The sequence below is a fragment of the Rhinatrema bivittatum genome, chromosome 7, assembly GCF_901001135.1.
Source record: "Rhinatrema bivittatum chromosome 7, aRhiBiv1.1, whole genome shotgun sequence".
Lineage (NCBI taxonomy): Eukaryota > Metazoa > Chordata > Amphibia > Gymnophiona > Rhinatrematidae > Rhinatrema > Rhinatrema bivittatum.
The window spans coordinates 115,360,026-115,380,108 of NC_042621.1; the positions used below are offsets into that span (position 1 = coordinate 115,360,026).

A 20,083-nucleotide genomic window follows, 5' to 3' on the forward strand; every position below is an offset into this window, starting at 1 on the left:
GGTGTCTTGCTGCTATTGAGGCAGTTGCTCAGCTGCCTCTTGCACCTGCTTCCAGAGGTTGCATGAGATTTGGCTCATGTAGAGCTGGTAAGAGGCAATGTGGGCAATGAGCATGGCCCCTTGGAACACTTTCCTCCCAAGAGCGTCCTTCACTCTATGATCCTTGCCTGGGGGCAACGAAGCATGAGTCCAAGAGTGATTGGCCTTCTTGACAGTGGATTCGACCACTACCAATTGGTGTGACAGCTGACGCTTCTCAAATCCGGTAACCTGTTGGACGAGGTAAACCCACATCAGCCTTCCTGTTGACGGAAGGTACTGTGAGGGGGTGCTCCCAGATCCTCAGCAGCAACTCCTGAAAGATCTCATGCACCAGGACTGCTATGCGCTCTTTAGCGGCCTCCATGAATTGGAGGATTTCCAGCATCTTATGCCTGGCAACCTTCTTTGTCATTAACTGAAAAGGGATGACCTCTGCCATCGCCCGTACAAAACCTGCAGGTCCTCTGGAAGAGACCTCCTTCGCTTGTCTGGAGAAGACGATTCTGAAGGGAGACCCTCTGAGTCCTCAGAGGATTCCGCAGTGTCATTCCCCCAGGAGTCATACATGGCCTCAACCTTACTGTAGTCCACAGGGGATGGGGCCCTGGGTGCTCGGCCAAAATTGGACGCGGGTTGCAAGCCTTGGTGTCCATACTGGTCTTGATGGAGCTTCCTCCTCGGAGGAACCAGCAACAAGTACTATATTGGTTAGGGGAAGCATTGGTGTCCTGCTGGACATCGATAGCCTCCTGGAAACTGGCGCCAACTGGTTCAATAACACACCGATAAGCACTGTTGAGTCGCTCCAGCAGGATGATTGCTGGCACTGGAACAGTCGGTGCCGCCGGTTCAATGCCCTGCAACACACGCTGCAACACTACCTGGACCCTGTCCTCCAGCTCCTCCTCGAAAGTTGCCAATGCCAAAATCGACTGGGAGGCACAACGGGTAGCCAAATCTTCCTTAGATCCCCGAGATGTGCTGATGCTTCCTTGGCTTCCCTCGCTACTCTGCCCGGTCTTTCCTTGGTGCAGAGGTCGATGATAATGAACCTAACATCCTCGACTTGTAAGATATTGACAGAGGCCTGTCCCTGGTGCCCCTATCTGCCGATGGTGTTGATGGAATCGCCAGCCTCACCGATGCAGATGGCTCGGTGTCAATAAGTGCAGCTACCAGGTCCATCAGTACAAATGTCGCCGAAGTTGATGTCTCGGACTTCCTTAACCCAAAGAGTTCCTCCATCTTGTCGAGCTGAGCGCAACGTCCCCTGGGGGTTATCTGGGCACACATGCAGCAACCCCGGACATCGTGCGATGCCCATAGGCAGAGGACACATGGGTGTCCATGATGGACATGGTCCTCGGACACTAGGGGCACTGATGGAAACTGGATGAGGCTATGATGAACGAAAGGAAAAGAGAAAATTGAGAGTCTGTGATGGCAGGCAGTTGATGCCGGCGGGCACTGAGGCACAGCTGCCATTGGGGGGAATGGAAGTGAAATAAAACTTACCAAACCACCAAAAAACCTGACTGAGGAAACTAGAGGGAACCGAGAGGGACCAAAGTTCGATGAATTCACAAGAAAACTCGAAAAGGATGGTGAAAAAAGTTTCCAAAGGCAATTTCTAAGGGCAAGCCTTGGGTTCAACTCTACCATGAGGCAAAAGCTCCACAGAAAAAAAGGAAGAGTGACTAGACAAGGATGGCTGATGTGACAGGAGGTTCAGCCAGTCTGTCCTCAGGAATCTCTTCAAGGTGGAGAACCCAACTCGCCCTGTATAGGGCCCATTATTTGGATTTGGGCTGGTTGGTGTCTGTTGTTCACCTTTTGTGTTGGGGAGCAGCCTATAGGTAAGGATTAACCCATAGAATTATGATAAAAATTAAACAAAAAATAGGGGAAATCCAACTCCTCAGGGTGGCAGGCGGGTTTTGTGAGGACTAACATCCTGCTGTCCTAGGAGAACACCTATTACAGGTAAGCAACTGATTTCTCCTAGGACAAGCAGGATGTTAGTCTTCACAAAACCTGCCTGCCACCCTGCGGAGTTGGGTTTCCCTTATTTTTTGTTTAATTTTTTATCATAATTCTATGTTACGAGACTGAAGAGGGAACCCCCCTGGACAAGTGCTGGACTCCATCCAATGAAGTCACCCATGTGTGAGGACTACCATCTTGCTTGTCCTAGGAGAATACCTGATCCGAAAAGGTGTTTGTTTATGCCCACACTATGAATAAAGTTTATGGTATCCAATCAACAACCTCCAGTTTCATTTACAATGCCATCAATTCTGCCAAATTCCAAGACCTTGCATATGGCAGCTCTCTAGAGATATTCAATCTATAACATATTGCTCATGCAGTAAAAATTAATACACTGGCTTGCTCACTGGACATTCCTGTGTATAACTGTTTGCACACTTCTGAATTTTGCAGCATAGAGGGCAATAAGAATATTTGTTAATGCTGAATAGTATTTTTTGGAATATGACAAAACATTAGCTTAACTGAATGAAGGCACCAGTTCTTCCATTTTAAACTTCTTAAAGCTACCAATGCTAGGATCTCCATGTCACTGAATAAACTCGGCTATCTTATAAACTACATAATTACTTTTTTGAGTGGAAGAGGCAATTGCCTTTCTGAACCCTGCTACTGCCCCTTACAAAGCAGGCACACCTTGTGCACCACAAGGGCTTATCTACTTACAAAACTGTGAGAAGAGACGAGTGTCTCCTCCCTGCTAGTGATGACTGTTCCACTGAGGCTACGAGCCAGGCGTCGGAAATTCTCTGCGCTGTACAGCTCGTCCTCTTCAGACACTGTGCCATGGCCCCTGCTGAAGACAACCTACAGACGCACACACACACATACACACAGAGGCCAAAATTCAGAAAGGGGCTGCTCTCAAGCAAAAAGTCTCAGGCAAAGGGCAAAGCATATATGATGGACTAAACAGCATAGCATAATATACTAAAGGAGTTTAGTTTAAGTGCAGCCCCCAAATGATTAACTGAAATAATTTAGATGATATTTGTCTCAGGTTTTAGTAGTTGGATCTCCAGTTTACATATGCGAAAGTAAAACAGAATTTAGCACACTCACCCTTCTGCCCCCTGAAAGGCTCAAAGCTAGTATGGAGAATACAGCAAACCCACAGCTAAGAAAAGTGCAAGCAGTAGTGAGCAAGACTACAAAAGCCAGAGTGAGCAAGAACAGCCTAAGTGACTGGTACAACAGTACTTGAACTTTTTGCTCGTTCTTCACTGACCACTATAACAAGACCTCAGTTCATGAGTGTTGCTCAGTCATACATGCAAAACAGACAAGTCTTAATTCTGAAATTGCTGGGTTCAGATTGATGTGTGTATAGCTGCTAATATTACTTATATTTTTCATACTGTCATCTTCTAACTTCTCTTACTAATGGAACAATTGTTTTTCCTGTGCAAACAGAATTATTCCAGTTCCTCATTCCCTTACAATTCTCATCATCCTTCCCACACATGTTCTTCATTACCTTGGAAACAGGTGATGCACTGGGTCCAAAGAGATTGCGCTCGATCTCTGCTGTTGGAGTTCTTGAGAAGCCCCTGCCAGCTGCAGTTTGCAGTTTCCGCACTGTAGTATTTGCCAAAACTAAAGAGGGGAAAAAAGTGAGAGAGAGAGAATTTTAAAAAATCCCCAAACCAATTTAGAGCGAAAGCTAAGAATACAGGTCCCTATACAATAAAGTTTAGCATGCATGTTAAGGCCGTTTTGCACACACTAAATGTAAGGTGCTTCGCAATAAGGTCTTAACGTGCCAAGTTAAGACAGTGACAAAAGACATTAACATGTATGTATGAAAATTAGCAAGTACCCAAATGTAAAGGAGGCTTTACTGGGCTTATGGCAAATAGCATGGTATGATGATCTCCAACTCCTATTTATCATGGGTTTGCTAAAGACAAAGTTAACATTTGCATCAGACCAGGTTCCACTAACTGACCCGAAATGAAATGGTTAGCAGCAGAGATTTCCTCCCAACAAATCCCATAAAGATTGTGCTGACCCTGATGGCCCATTTAAAGTTTCAACCTCCCCATGGAACAATTATAGTATCCCTCTCGGGGGGAATCTGAACTCTCTCCTGATCCCTCACAAGAATGATTCTGCCCCGAGGGCTACATCACCTTCCGAACACAACACAAAGTTCTATCCCTCATCCACAAGTCACTATACAACGACAAATTGAACTGGCTAAGCACGCCCCTATGATACCACACACCACAACGAACCCTCCGATCCTCTAACACTGGTCTTCTCCACATCCCCACCCCAAAAGAAGCACATCCAACATAACAAGGGAACGCGCACTTTCCATAGCGGACCCTCTCTCTGGAACAACCTTCCAGCACAGCTAAGATCCAAACCCTCAACACAGCTCTTTAAAAAACACCTAAAAACCTGGCTTTTTCGGCTAGCCTTCCCACAATGACCATACCCCCAGCCACTTTTCCTTTTTAGCCCTGCCCCTGTTACTCATTTTTCCGCCCCTAGTCCCTAATCACGTTCACCACGTTTCATTTTTAAGATTTTCTAATCCCATTAAGATGCGTTAGAAGAGTTTCGTATCACTGATATTTATTTTTATATTTCTATATTTTCTTTATTTTGTTGCCTTCGTTAGATATACGCAATAACTTCAAGTTTCATTACGTTGCATTGTTAGAGATATGTTTTGTTGTAAGAAATAAGTACCCCCCGCTTACTTCCTTTTCGTTATCTATAAACCGATGTGACATCATTGATCTAATGTCGGTATATAAAAATGTATAAATAAATAAATAAACAACTCTCTTTTTGATCCCCCACCCCTGCAAGAACAAATCTCCTCTGGGGACTAACCAAGACTCTTCCAACCACCCACATCTCTCGAATGGACACTTACCATGTTTGGAGTTGCATGCAAATGTGTACAGGCATAACTCTCTATTCCTTTTCTTCTTGCTAGACCAGTCCTTATGCATGGGATTTATCCCCCCCCCCCCTTACCCCCTTAGCTATTGGAGACAGAGGACACACCTCTTCTATGACCTCATTAGGGTTATAAAGGGGGTGTGGTCCTAGACAGCCACCAGTATTCTGTCTCTTGCAACTGCGGACAAGCAGTGACTGGTCATACTAGCTAACAAAGCCTAGGTTAGGCCTTGGCCTACTTGAGTCCTCTCACTTCTGGGGTAACAGTCTCTGGGGACTGATTTCCCCAGTAGAGGCTATCTCCCAGGTGAACCCCCGAAGTTGATATCAATATGCCTAGGGGTCTATGGACCTCAGGGTCCCTAGAGGGCAGGACTAGGGGAACTAGAGGGGTGGCCTTAGTGAGCACTCTGCAAGGGATCTTCAAAGCCCCTTCCCCCATCATTTTACCTCTACCCCCTTCTTTCTGGCCAATAAAATTGCCCCCCAAAGAAAGAGGAAGATGCATGGACAGTTGGAGCATCAAGGTGGCTTCCTTTTGGTAGTGAGTAAATCAGCAGGGAGAGGAGGGCAAAGCGAAGGAGGAAAGAAGCAGGGGAAACCATGGCATCTCTTTTTTTTTTTTTTGATTGCCCTTAGTACACGCACTGGATGGCTCTGCTGCATCACCACAAGTAGCAGCACAATGGCCCCGAACCTGATGCTATGCTCAGAAACTGGAGGTGTGCAGACTGTGGTGCAAAGCAGATCCTCAGGTTCTTGGGTCTTTTTGCCCCTTGGGCAATGAGGGACTGGACCCGGGGTCTCTGGTTAAAGAGGTGGCTCTTCCTCTGATTGATGGTGAACAAACTAGGGCTGACCCAGGCTTTGCCTGGGCCCAGCCCCTGCGGGTGGAAGGAAGCTCTCTATCCCTCTCTGTGGCAGCCCACATAGCCCCACTCTCAGAAGTGTTGGCCGAGGGCAGTTCAGGGTCAAAAGCCCTCATTATTAGGGGTGTAACTCTTCAAGACCCCCAGTCAGGTCCGGCAGTGACCTGACAGGGAGAATTCTCTCCACACTTTGTGGTGCTTATTACCAAGCATTTTGGGCTATGCAAAAGCCAGGAAGATTCTCCTTGTCTGGGGCCCAGGATTTAATCACTTTTTAAAGGGGGTCTACCACTAAGCAAGCGAGGAAAGCCCCAGAGCTCCCTCCCCCCATCTGGACACTTACACTTGAACATGGAGAGGTCCTGAGCAGGGGGTAAACTCAGTCTGTAGCACTTCTATGGGTTCCCAGAAGGAAGGAGAATGTTCTTCAGAAGAGGAGGTATCAACAGCAGTCCGACTATTCTGGAAGGAGGAGCTCTTAGTCCTAATTACTAGCAAATTAACCATGTATTAATTACCTCCAGTGTTTCCTTATTCCCTCGGGGAATAAGGAGACCTCCGAAGGCATGCCCACTACGCAGTGTCTGGAAACATGTGGCGCTTATGGATGGGACACCCTGGAAAGGGAGCAGGATCATGGGTAAATTATACCTTCTTCCCCTGGAAAAGAGATATAGCCTCCTCAGAATACCTAGGGTAGGTGCCTTAATTTTGGCAGTAACCCGCAAAACAACAATACCAGTAGAATGAGGAATGGCATCAAAAGACATATAGGATTGGAAAATAGAATATATTTTAAAACAGACCTTTTCCACAAACACCTTGGCAATAGAGGCCTCCAATTGTGGAGGTTATGTAGCCTGAGCAGTTTCAGCAGCTCCCAGAAAGCACAAAAACAGCACAGCTAGAATCCAGCATAGCATTCCTAGCGGATATGATGTATGACCTGGTGAAAATGTCCTCCCGGGCAATGGCCTCAGGGATGGCAGCCAGGAGGCTTCTGTAGCTGTACAAATGGGCAGAAGATTCAGCATCCAAAACGCGCCTTTACAAGCTCCCCTTTAAAAGGTGGCTTATCTGTTATGGAGGAACTGAATAAGCCAGTGAAGGATTTGGGAGAGTCTAAACCCCAAAGGCTGCTGGAAGATAAAACCTGCTCTGGGGCACGAGGCCTCAGACAACCAGCATTTCCAGGAATTGCACAGATACAGGCCAATCAGGTGATCCCCTCCGCATATGGCACAAAATAAGCCTTATTCCTTTTGAGAGGCTAGAAGAACGAAGACCAAAACCCCTGCAGCAGAAAGAAGTGGTCACCCTACCCAAATGATATTCAGCTGGTCCTTCTGGCATTAGTAACAGTGGGCGACTGCAGTTTTGTGGTTTTTATTTATTTAAAATTGATTTATAATCTATACACTTTCTGTGGTTTGGAGTGAAGAATAATAAGAAGATATATAAAAATTTATAAGAAAAAAAATCATCATAAAAACATACACAATAGTGACATCATAAACATGAAAACCTGCAGTAATGGTTATATCACTTACTCTGCTATATTAAAACTGTTCCTGATTAAAATTGTTTTTATAGCACTTATAAAAACCTGGATGTCAGAAATTGTTCTCACAGCAAGTGGGGGTGCATTCCATTGGTCAGCCCCTGTCACATGGTAGGAGCAATGCTCCTACCAATGGTACTGGTAGCCCCTGTGACATAGTATGGGCAAAGGCTATTGGCACCATTTTGATTACTGGCAGCCGACGGCCCGAGGGCAGGAGATCGCTCCGGGACCCCCGCTGAACCCCCAGGGACTTTTGGCCAGCTTGGGAAGGCCTCCTGACCCCCACAAGACTTGCCAAAAGTCCAGCGGGGGTCTGGGAGCAACCTCCTGCACTCGGAACGTCAGCTGCCAGTAATCAAAATGGCGCCGATAGCCTTTGCCCATACTATGTCACAGGGGCTACCGGTGCCATTGGTCAGCCCCTGTCACATGGTAGGAGCACAAGATGGCGCCGATGGCCATGTGACAGGGACTGACCAATGGCACCGGTCGCCCCTGTGACATAGTATAGGCAAAGGCTATCGGCGCCATTTTGATAGAGGCAGGCCCGAAAGTCGGACAGCACGGAGAGAGAAATCCCTCGCGGGACCCCGCTGGACCACCGGGGATGTTAGTAAGTCTTGGGGAGGGATCGGGATGTTGGGGGGGGGGGGGGTTGTATTTAATGTATTAAAGTGAATTTTAATGCTTGGGGTGGGTTTTTTGAGCTTCATTTTCCCGTGTCATTTTTTGGGCCGGTTTCGTTTTTCCCCATTTAGTTTTTGGTTGTTTTTCCAAAAAACTAACCGAGGAAAAACAAATTTTACCCCGAAGCATTCGTCTCAAAAAACGACCCGGTAGAAAAAAATGAAGCTCATCTCTAGTTTTAAATGTGCTACTTGCTAACTTCATGGAATGCCCCCTAGTCCTTCTATTATCCAAAAGTGTAAATAACAGATTCACATCTACTCACTCAAGACCTCTCATGATTTTAAACACCTCTATCATATCCCCCCGTCAGCTGTCTCTTCTCCAAGCTGAACAGCTCTAACCTCTTTAGCCTTTCCTCATAGGGAAGCTGTTCCATCCCCTTTATCATTTTGGTTGCCCTTCTCTGTACCTTCTCCATTGCAACTATATCTTTATTGAAATGTTCCACCAGAACTGTACACAGTATTCAAGGTGCGGTCTCACCATGGAGTGATACAGAGGCATTATGACATTTTCCATGTTATTAACCATTCCCTTCTTAATAATTCCTAACATTCTATTTGCTTTTTTGACTGCTGCAGCACATTGAGCCGACGATTTCAAAGTGTTATCCACTATGATGCCTAGATCTTTTCCTTGGGTGGTAGCTCCCGATATGGAACCTAACATCATGAAACGACAGCAAGGGTTATTTTTCCCTATAAGCAACACCTTGCACTTGTCCACATTAAATTTCATCTGCCATTTGAATGCCCAATCTTCTAGTCTCACAAAGTCCTCCTGTAATGTATCACAATCCGCTTGTGATTTAACTACTCTGAATAATTTTGTATCATCAGCAAATTTGAAAACCTCACTCGTTATATTCCTTTCCAAATCATTTATGAATATATTGAAAAGGACCAGTCCAAGTATAGATCCCTGAGGCACTCCACTGTTTACCCTTTTCCACTGAGAGAATTGACCATTTAATCCTACTCTCTGCTTCCTGTCTTTTAACCAGTTTGTAATCCACAAAATGACATCGCCTCCTATCCCATGACTTATTAGTTTTCTTAGAAGCCTCTCATGAGAGACTTTGTCAAACGCCTTCTGAAAATCCAAATACACTACATCTACCGATTCACCTTTATCCACATGTTTATTAACCCCTTCAAAAAAATGAAGCAGATTTGTCAGGCAAGACTTCCCTTGGGTAAATCCATGTTGACTGTGTTCCATTAAACCATGTCTTTCGATATGCTCTACGATTTTGAACTTTAGAATAGTTTCCACTATTTTTCCTGGAACTGAAGTTAGGATCACTGGTCTATAGTTTCCCGGATCACCCCTGGGGCCCTTTTTAAATATTGGAGTTACATTGGACACCCTCCAGTCTTCAGGTACAATGGATGATTTTAATGATAGGTTACAAATTTTAACTAATAGATCAGAAATTTCATTTTTTAGTTCGTTCAGTACCCTAGGATGCATACCATCCAGTCCAGGTGATTTGCTACTTTTTAGTTTGTCAATCTGGCCTACTACATCTTCCAGGTTCACAGTGATTTGGGTCAGTTCATCTGACTCATCACCCTTGAAAACCATCGCCAGAACTGGTATCTCCCCAACATCCTCATTAGTAAACACAGAAGCAAAGAATTCATTTAGTCTTTCTGCAATGGCCTTATCTTCCCTAAAAGACCCTTTAATCCCTCGGTCATCTAATGGTCCAACCGACTCCCTCACAGGTTTCTTACTTCAGATATATTTTAAACGTTTTTATTATGAGTTTTTGCCTCTACGGCCAACTTCATTTCAAATTCTCTCTTCGCCTGTCGTATCAATATTTTACACTTAACTTGACAATGCTTATGCTTTATCCTATTTTCTTCAGATGGATCCTTCTTCCAATTTTTGAAGGACGTTGTTTTTGGCTAAAATAGCCTCTTTCACCTCACCTTTTAACCATGCCAGTAATCATTTTGCCTGCCTTCCACCTTTCTTAATGTATGGAATACATCTGGACTGTGCATCTAGGATTGTTTTTTAAACAAAGTCCATGCCTATTGAACACTTTTAACCTTTGCAGCTGCATCTTTCAGTTTTTTTCTATTTTCCTCATTTTATCAAAGTTTCCCTTTTGAAAATTTAGTGTTAGAGCTGTAGATTTACTTATTGTCACTCTTCCAGTTAATAGTTTAAATTTGATCATGTTATGATCACTAATGCCAAGTGGCCCCACCACTGTTACCTCTCTCATCAAATCCTAGAGATGTGAATCGGAACTGAAATCGGATCCGATTCTGGTTCCGATTCACATCTATAGAGATGTGAATCGGAACTGAAATCTGATCCGATTCTGGTTCCGATTCACATCGACAAATCCTGCATTCCACTAAGAATTAAATGTAAAATGGCTCCCACTCTCGTTGGTTCCTGAATCAATTGCTCCATGAAGCAGTCATTTATTACATCCAGGAACTTTATGTCTCTAGCAAGTCCTGATGTTACATTTACCCAGTCAATATTGGGATAATTGAAATCTCCCATTAATATTGCACTGCCAAATTGGTTAGCGTCCCTGATTTCTCTTAGCATTTCATCATCTGTCTGACCATTTTATCCAAGTGGACAGTAGTATACTCCTACCACTATACTCTTACCCAACACACATGGGATTTCTACCCATATAGATTCTACTGAGCATTTAGTCTCTTGTATGATGTTTTTCTCCCTCAGTTGAATTTGATTCAACTGAGGGAGACGAAGAAATTAATCAAGTTGGCAAAAAGTCAAGCGGAAGAGAGGATTGCCAAGGAGATAAAAAATGGTGACAAAACATTTTTCAGATACATCAGCGAAAAGAAAAAAGTCCATAGTGGTATAGTGAAATTGAAAGGTGGAAATGATCAATGTGTGGAGAGAGACGAAGAAATGGCAGAAATATTAAATGAATACTTCAGCTCTGTGTTCACTAAAGAAGACCCTGGAGAAGGACCATTTCTACACAAGAAGCTGGAGGGTAGTGGAATAGATGAAAATCATTTTACAGTAGAAAATGTATGGGAAGAGCTAAAGAATCTGAAAGTGGACAAAGCCATGGGGCCTGATGGGATTCATCCAAGGATTCTGAGGGAGCTCAGAGATGTGCTGGCGGGTCCGCTGTGTGACCTGTTCAATAGATCCCTAGAAACGGGAGTGGTACCGAGTGATTGGAGAAGAGCGGTGGTGGTCCCGCTTCACAAGAGTGGGAACAGAGAAGAGGCTGGTAACTACAGACCGGTTAGCCTCACTTCGGTGGTGGGAAAAGTAATGGAGTCACTGTTGAAAGAGAGAATAGTGAACTATCTACAGTCCGGAGAATTGATGGACCAGAGGCAGCATGGATTCACCAGGGGAAGATCCTGTCAGACAAATCTGATTGACTTTTTCGACTGGGTAACCAAGGAATTGGATCAAGGAAGAGCGCTAGATGTCATCTACTTGGATTTCAGCAAAGCTTTTGATACAGTTCCGCACAGGAGACTGGTAAATAAAACAAAAAGCTTGGGAGTGAGTGCCGAAGTGGTGACCTGGATTGCAAACTGGTTGACGGACAGAAGACAATGCGTGATGGTAAATGGAACTTTCTCTGAAGAGAGAGCGGTTTTAAGTGGTGTAGCGCAAGGATCGGTGTTGGGACCGGTCCTGTTCAATATCTTTGTGAGCGACATTGCGGAAAGGATAGAAGGTAAGGTTTGTCTTTTTGCGGACGACACTAAGATCTGCAACAGAGTGGACACGTCGGAAGGAGTGGAGAGAATGAAACGGGATTTAAGGAAGCTGGAAGAGTGGTCGAAGATATGGCAGCTGAAATTCAATGCCAAGAAGTGCAAAGTCATGCATTTGGGGAGTGGAAATCCGAATGAACTGTATTCGATGGGGGGGGGGGGGGGGGGGGGGGAAAGGCTGATGTGCACGGAGCAGGAGAGAGAACTTGGGGTGATAGTGTCTAATGATATGAAGTCGGCGAAACAATGCGACAAGGCGATTGCAAAAGCCAGAAGAATGCTGGGATGCATAGAGAGAGGAATATCGAGTAAGAAAAGGGAAGTGATAATCCCCTTGTACAGGTCCTTGGTGAGGCCTCACCTGGAGTACTGTGTTCAATTCTGGAGACCGTATCTACAAAGAGACAAGGACAAGTTGGAAGCGGTACAGAGAAGGGCGACCAGGAAGGTGGAGGGTCTTCATCGGTTGACATTCGAGGAGAGATTGAAGAATCTAAATATGTACACCCTGGAGGAAAGGAGGAGCAGGGGTGATATGATTCAAACTTTCAGATACTTGAAAAACTTTAACGATCCAAAGACAACGACAAACCTTTTCCAACAGAAAAAAATCAGCAGAACCAGAGGTCACGAGCTGAGGCTCCAAGGAGGAAGACTAAGAACCAATGTCAGGAAGAATTTCTTCACGGAGAGAGTGGTGGATGCCTGGAATGCCCTTCCGGAGGAAGTGTAGTCCAAAACTGTGAAGCACTTCAAAGGGGCATGGGATAAACATTGTGGATCCATCAGGTCTAGAGGACGCATATAAAGAGCAGATAGTAAAATACTGCACGGAGCGGCAGTAGCAACAGAGGCATTCACGGAGCGGGATGCCAGTGGCCAGTGGTAGGTGTCCACCTTCATGGAGCGGAAGGATGTAGGGCTGTCATCTCCCAATTAAATAAAAAAAAACAAAAAACAAAACAGGGATGGGATCCATCAGGTCTAGAGGACACATATAAAGAGCAGGTAGTAAAATACTGCACGGAGCGGCAGTAGCCACAGAGGCATTCACGGAGCGGGATGCCAGTGGCCAGTGGTAGGTGTCCATATAAAGAGCAGGTAGTAAAATACTGCACGGAGCGGCAGTAGCCACAGAGGCATTCACGGAGCGGGATGCTAGTGGCCAGTGGTAGGTGTCCACCTTCACAGAGCGGAAGGATGGAGGGCTGTCATCTCCCAATTAAAAAAAAAAAAAAGAAAAAAACAGGGATGGGATCCATCAGTTCTAGAGGATGCATATAAAGAGCAGGTAGTAAAACACTGCATGGAGCGGCAGTAGCCACAGAGGCATTCACGGAGCGGGATGCCAGTGGCCAGTGGTAGGTGTCCACCGTCACAGAGTAGAAGGATGAAGGGCATCCATCTCCCAATTAAAAAAAAAAAAAAGAAAAAAACAGGGATGGGTTCATGGGCTATAGGTATTACCAATTATTAGGCTTTTCAATATTTGATGATAGTTAATGTGACTTTCAAGGCATGCTTCACTTTCGGTGCATGTCCGGCATGACTCCCTGCTTCAATGACAGGGGAAAAGAAAAACTGATACTTCACACATTTCCAGCATTGCCCTCTGCTTCATGACAGAGAGCTATGCTGCCGCTTACCCAACTAATCAAACTTAATATTTCACTTGGAAGCAGCTCCATCACTGCTCTCTACATTAATAGTGGGGGTGAAAAGGGAATTAGAACATAAGGTTACTAAGAGCCAAGAGAAACAGTTAAGTATGAGAAAAATAAGTGTAAGGCTTGCTGGGCAGACTGGATGGACCGGTTGGTCTTCTTCTGCCGTCATTTCTATGTTTCTATGTTTATCCTGTTGTGTACAAGAAGAGCCACCTTATAGTCAATCCGCCATTAAATAGGGAACCAATGCAAGGAGCACAGAACAGGAGTAATGTGCTCTTGCATACACATCCCTGTTAGTAGGTAGGCTGCTGTGTTTTGGATTATTTGGAGTGTGCTTGCCAGAATACTTAGGTATAAAGAATTGCAGTAGTCTAAAGCTGGGAAAACTAGTATCTGTAGGATTGTACGGAAATCTTCAGTATTCAGAACTGACTCGGATTAAGATGGACCAACAGGTCCTGGAAATACGAAAGGGATATGCCCCAGAATACACGATGCTGATTCCAAGGGCCATTATGATATACCCCTGTACTTCCCAAGTCAAGAGAGAAGCCATAAAGGCTACTCTATTAAAGCTGCAGCATCTGAAGGGCATAATCCTACTCCCACCCCAGGACTGGGGGCAAGGTACCTATTCAATTTACTTTGTGGTTCCAAAGATGGATGACACCTTCCATCCTGTCCTAGATCTAAAAGACATCACCAAATGTCTTCATGTACCCCACATCTAAATGGAGACTCTACTCGGTTATGGCGGTGTTAAGAAAAGAAGAGTCTATCTTGCCTCACTGGATCTAGCAGAGGCATATTTCCATTCAAAGTTCCCATCAAAATCTCCTCCAATGCTGCGTACTACGCAAAATGTTTCAGTTCAAGGCCCTAACCTTCAGGCTAGCAACTGCTCCCAGGATGTTTACCAAGGTCATAGCTGTTGCAGCGGTAGCTCTTCGCAAACAAAGTATAATGTTACACCCCAATCTAGACGATTGACTCATAAGGGCCAAATATGCCCAGGAAAGTCACCAGGCCTCAGCTATAATGGTCCACCTCCTGGAGAAGCTAAGCTATGTGATAAACTATGCAAAGAGCAAACTAAAGCCATGACAGACCCTAAAGCTGGGCTTTCCAAAACTGTCCTGGGGACCACACAGGTTTTCAGGATATCCACAATGAATATACATGAGATAAATTTGCATATCATGGAGACTCAGTCTATGCAAATTTATTTCATGCATATTCATCGTGGATATCTTAAAAAATCCAACTGGCTGTGGGGTCCCCTGGACAAGTTTGGGAAGTCTTACCCTAGAGATTTGGGCACCCTGTCAGACACAGAAGAAATATAGTTACCCTATCACTCAACAGGGTCATCAAAGTGATTGACCAGATGCTAGCCTTTCGCTCTCAAGATGCTCCCAAGATATTGATTTAACTCCAGTTATTGAAACTTATGGCAGGTACACTAGATCTAGCCCCATGGGCCAGAGCTCATATGTGCCCTTTATACTTTTGCGCTGGTCTCCCACTTCCAGGAACTATCATTTTAGGCTGTAGATTCCCCCTTCGATAAAAGAGAACCTGGGATGGTGGACAAGGCCATCCAACCTACAGAAGGGGGTGACCCTAGAATCTCTCAGCTGGATCATCATCCTGTGGGATCAACTATGGCACCCACCGTAGCATGTTTATATGTTGCATGCTTTGAAGAAAGAACGGTATACAATTCTATTTGGTTTAAACAGGTGGTGAGGTGGAGTAGATACATTGATGATGTGTTTTTGATCTGGCAAGATAATAGTGAAGAATTAAAATGGGGTTTTTTTTTTTTTTTTTTTTAGAAGAGATTAATTCCAGGGACCAGAATTTGACATTTACAGTGATGATGGACAAAGTCTGTAGCTTTTGTAGATATTTGTGTCTATATATATAATACTAGATTGGTAACAGCAGTGTATAGGAAACCTACAGACAAGAATACCTTGCTTCACTATCAAAGTTTTCATCCCCGACAATTAAGAAATAATATTACCACTGGACAATTTTTACGATATAGGCGACTATGTTCTACTACCGAAGAATTTAAAATTCAAGCACAGGATTTAAGTAACAGGTTTTTGGCACGGTGATATACTAAATCTACAATTAAGAAGGCTTTACATGTGCACTGTATGCTAATAGAGATAATTTGCTGATTAAATCTCAGAGCAATGTTCCATCCAGGATGATTTGCACCATCCCATATTCATCCAAAATCTTTTGTATTAAAGAATTGGTGCTTAAATATTGGCACATTTTATCGCCTTTAAAGAATGTTTTGGAACCCCTTATATTCGCCATCAAAAAACGTAGTTTATGGGATAATTTAAACGGAAGGTTTGTACAGATGGAGGTGGATCTCCATCTGGCACATGTTCTGTATGTCCGCATACATTGACTTTCAAGTGCTTTCAACATCCGAATTTGAGTCGGGAATATGTGTTATCAGAATTATGTACATGTGATATTAGCGGGGTGATTTATGCCATAGTGTGCCCATGTGGTTTGATATATATCGGGCAAACAGTGAGATCGATTAAATTGCGAATTATATAACACAAAAGCCGTATTAGATCGTTAAGGGAGCATGTGCCATTAGTGGAACATTGGGTTGAACAGCACCATACCTTAGACGATGTTAAATTTTTTGTAGTTAAAAAGGTACGATCAGGGAATGGTGGAGATTTATCATTGATATTGAGACGGATAGAGCAACGATTTATCTTTAATTGGCATACATCTACCCCATATGGTCTCAATGGACCTATAGAATGGGCTGCCTTTTTATAAAATAATTGAAAGTTCAGTAGTGGAATGGTTTGGAATTCCAATATATTATGTCAGGGGTTTTAGATGTGTCAAACACTACGAGGCTTTATGAATTGAATCAAATAGGTGTTAGTTGGTCAATGAACATTTCAATCAAAATATGGCAACTTACACACCACAATTATATCTTACTTATTGTGAAGATAATGATCATCATACAGGGCATATGTCATTTTGCGTGGGAACACATTCCAAACCATGCCAGTATTTAATCATAGGCCATTTGGTTTTGAGTTTTTTCATTATGCTTACATATCTATCACCAAATAAAAGTTGTTTCACAGTGATATTTTTAAATGTTCATTAAAGAATACAAAAATTGATTTTTAGATGTGAAAATTAGAACAAAGTCAACTACTTAGCTTAATTTCCTGCCAAGGTTGTAAGAGTGGTACATGTTTTTATATACTTTACGCTGAATTTCCTTCCCAAACTGTATTAGTAGAGTTTACAGATGCCCAGACCATCGCTCAATACTACGCCCAAACTGCGATATTTTTAGAGTTTACAGATGCCCAGACCATCGCTCAATATTATGCCCGACACAGTCCATGTTTCGGAGTGCCATACTTCGTCAAGGGGTGATTATTCTTCTATCGAAATAGTACAAAAATTATTATCAGAAAGAATATTTATCCAATTCTATCATTGCGAAAGCACAGTAAATGTAGACTTACTACAGCAGAACCATTTCTTCAGCTTGTGAGCGTCATGTACCAGTTACGTTAACCAGAAGTCAGGCTACGTAAAGGTATTTAAAGCGCCTACCTGTCAATCAATCAGTCCATGTATCAAATAATTGAATACCATTCAACTGCTAGATTTAAACCAGCAGGATGCACTGAATTCAATCTAAATATCCATTGTTGTTCTCTTAAATTTAATATAGGTTGTGGATCTCTCCCCCTTCTATTTATAAAAATCTTGTCAATAACCCTCCACTTGAGATCCGTAAATTTATGAGATTTTACTAAACAATGAGCTATAATTGATGCTTGTAATTTAGCTGTAGTAAGGCAACTACAATGTTCAATGAGTCGTGTCCATATAGATCTTTTTGTACGTCCAATATAATACTTATCACAGGGACATATTATAAGGTAGATCACATGCGTAGTAGTGCAATCATAATATGATTGGGCTATATGGTTGGTGCCAAAGTGATCTTGCCAAAATGGTCCAGATAAAGTCAACTGACACATGGTACACATTTGTGACATGGCCAATGGCCAGGGGGACGGTCTGCTTCTTGAGTCACTGTAGTAGAAAGCTGAGAATGTACCAAAATATCTCGAAGATTCTTGCCTCTACTATATGTGATCAAAGGTGGTTGTGCAAAAACAGAATGTTTTTAATACAGGTCAATATTGACAAATTACCTCGGCAATCTGCCTTGATTTCGTGGAGTAACGCGATGTGCATACAAGAGGTGTGGAAATGGATTTATTGGTATTGTCCAATAACAGCCACTGTCGTTCCAGGTGTTTAGCCCGTTTATATGCTTGTTTTATAATTTTAAATGGGTAATTTCGCTGTAGTAGCCTCCAAAATAAAACCTCTTCCTGCTTTTCAAAATCCACTTTGTTCAAACATAGGCGACGTAGGCGAAGAAATTGTCCGATAGGTAAACTTTTTTTTGAGATGATATGGATGGAAACTAGAAAATTGTAGCAATACATTTGTCAGTTGGCTTCCTAAAGAGGTTGGTGGTAAGAATATTTCCTTTTTAATGAGTATATCTAAAAAATTGATATGACTCCGATGGTATTGCATAGAGAAATGTAGATTAATATCCAAGGAATTAATCCATGACAAAAATTGTTGTAAAGACAACTCATCTCCATTCCACATAAAGATGTCATCGATGTATCTAGACCAGTATCATACTTAACTAAAATTTGATGATGAATGTAAAAATTGTGCCTCAAAATGGGCCATATACAGATTGGCTAAACCCGGTGCCATGGTAGCCCCCATGGCTGTACCATGTATCTGCATGTAGTAGTTGTCATAAAAAATGAAATAGTAGGGAAGCCTTGACGTGAGGAGCTGCCCGAGTGGAGAGGGGCACAAGGGACTGAGCCTGGGATACCGAGCCGACTTCCGCCTTCCCCCCCGACGTCATCAGGGAGGGACTCCTGCGACTATTTAAATCTAGACGCAGCGGCGCGCAGCCGCCGGCGCGCAGCCGAAGCCGCGCGCCAAAGGGGCGCGCCCCTGGGGAAGAAAAGTGCTCGATTGCCATCCATATTAAACCTGAACGGATGGGGAAAAAAAGAAAAATGAAGCAGGCTGCATCTACACCGGTATCAAAAGAAGTAAAGGGCCCTATGGATTTTCATCTTGCGAGAAGGGTGAGTCAGACTTCGAGGGAAGTCGTGTCCGATATTTCCTTTTCGTCGGGTGCGACAGCTAGTCCCCCCCCAGACCAACTATCCAACATACCATCAGTCAGAGAAGGGGTTAGTGATGTTACTACCCCCCCTAGTCTGATTGAATTAAGATCTACTAAGGAAAGTAAGAATGGACCAACTGAGCTGGGTCCTGTTGTTACTGTGGAAGGTGGGAATATTACAGCAAGACATACAATTGATATGTCGACGCCTCCAGTACCGGACCCAGATAATATTACTCTCCTAGATGTATGGAGAGCTGTTACTAAGATAGAGAGGAATCTCTCTCTATCTATGACCCAATCCACAAATTTCTTTGCCCAGACCAAGGAAACGCTGAAGGACTATGGAAATCGCATTGAACAGCTGGAACAAGTTGGGTCTGCCTCAACAGCACAAATTACATCCTTGCAGACAAATGGCGCAACATTTATAAAAGATACTTTGATAATGTATAAACAAATTGAAAGTTTAGAGAACAGTTTGAGAAATAAAAACTTACGGTTCTTAAACTTTCCCCTCACAAGGCTATTGTCAGCACAAGAACTGTTTAAGAAATATACTAAAGAAATTTTGGGTATTTCAAATGATTTACTGATCTCTAAGATATATTATATCTCCAATATGAAAAGAGCAGGGGAAGAACCTGTAGGGGGTATAGATCCATTAACTGCACAAAGTCCAAACTTAACATCTTTTTTGGAGACATCTGAGGATGATATCCAAACAAGAGCCACTTTGATTGTGGCTTTTGGGTTGGAGCAAGAGAAAAATATGGTTATGCAAAAATATTTTAAAAATAGAGGCTTTAAATTCTGTGGCCAAATAGTACAGGTGTTTCCGGACGTCTCAAGGGCTACGCAGTCAAGAAGGAAACAATTCCTAATAATGAGACAGAGGGTGGTTTCTCTTGGAGCCACCTTCTTTCTCAAATTTCCTTGCAAATGTATTATCATTTATCAAAAGAATAAGTTTGTCTTTCTTGACCCTGCACATTTGGAAGTTTTTCTTCTAGATAAGGGTGGATGAGGGAATGTAACAGCTTTAATGGATAATGTAATAGGTCAAAATGGTAAAATGGCCCTAATTTTCAAAATGTTTGAAATTTCCTAAGTTTTCTTTTTTCTTATATTGGCTTCCCTGCTTGTGGACTTAAAAGTTGGTAAAATATAAAATGAAAAAATTTCCTTAATTGATTTGTAAAAGTTTATGGTTTGTTTTCCAAAATGTTTCCTGTTATTTCTTTTTCATTGAAAATGTATTAAGAAAT

At 43.2% G+C, this 20,083-nt stretch overlaps 1 protein-coding gene across 12 annotated transcripts in view; it reads right to left on the minus strand.

The window, feature by feature from the left end:
- USP54 (ubiquitin specific peptidase 54) overlaps positions 1-20,083 on the minus strand; it is a 533,711-nt gene that overhangs the window by 27,451 nt on the left and 486,177 nt on the right. For 11 of the 12 annotated variants that reach the window (XM_029608960.1, XM_029608959.1, XM_029608954.1 and 8 more), the window contains 2 exons: positions 3,569-3,687; positions 2,758-2,898 (listed from right to left, as the gene is read on the minus strand). In XM_029608960.1, coding sequence (XP_029464820.1) covers positions 2,758-2,898; positions 3,569-3,687 — 260 coding nt within the window. The remainder of the gene's footprint in view (positions 1-2,757; positions 2,899-3,568; positions 3,688-20,083) is intronic. The other variant, XM_029608961.1, reaches the window with a different exon arrangement.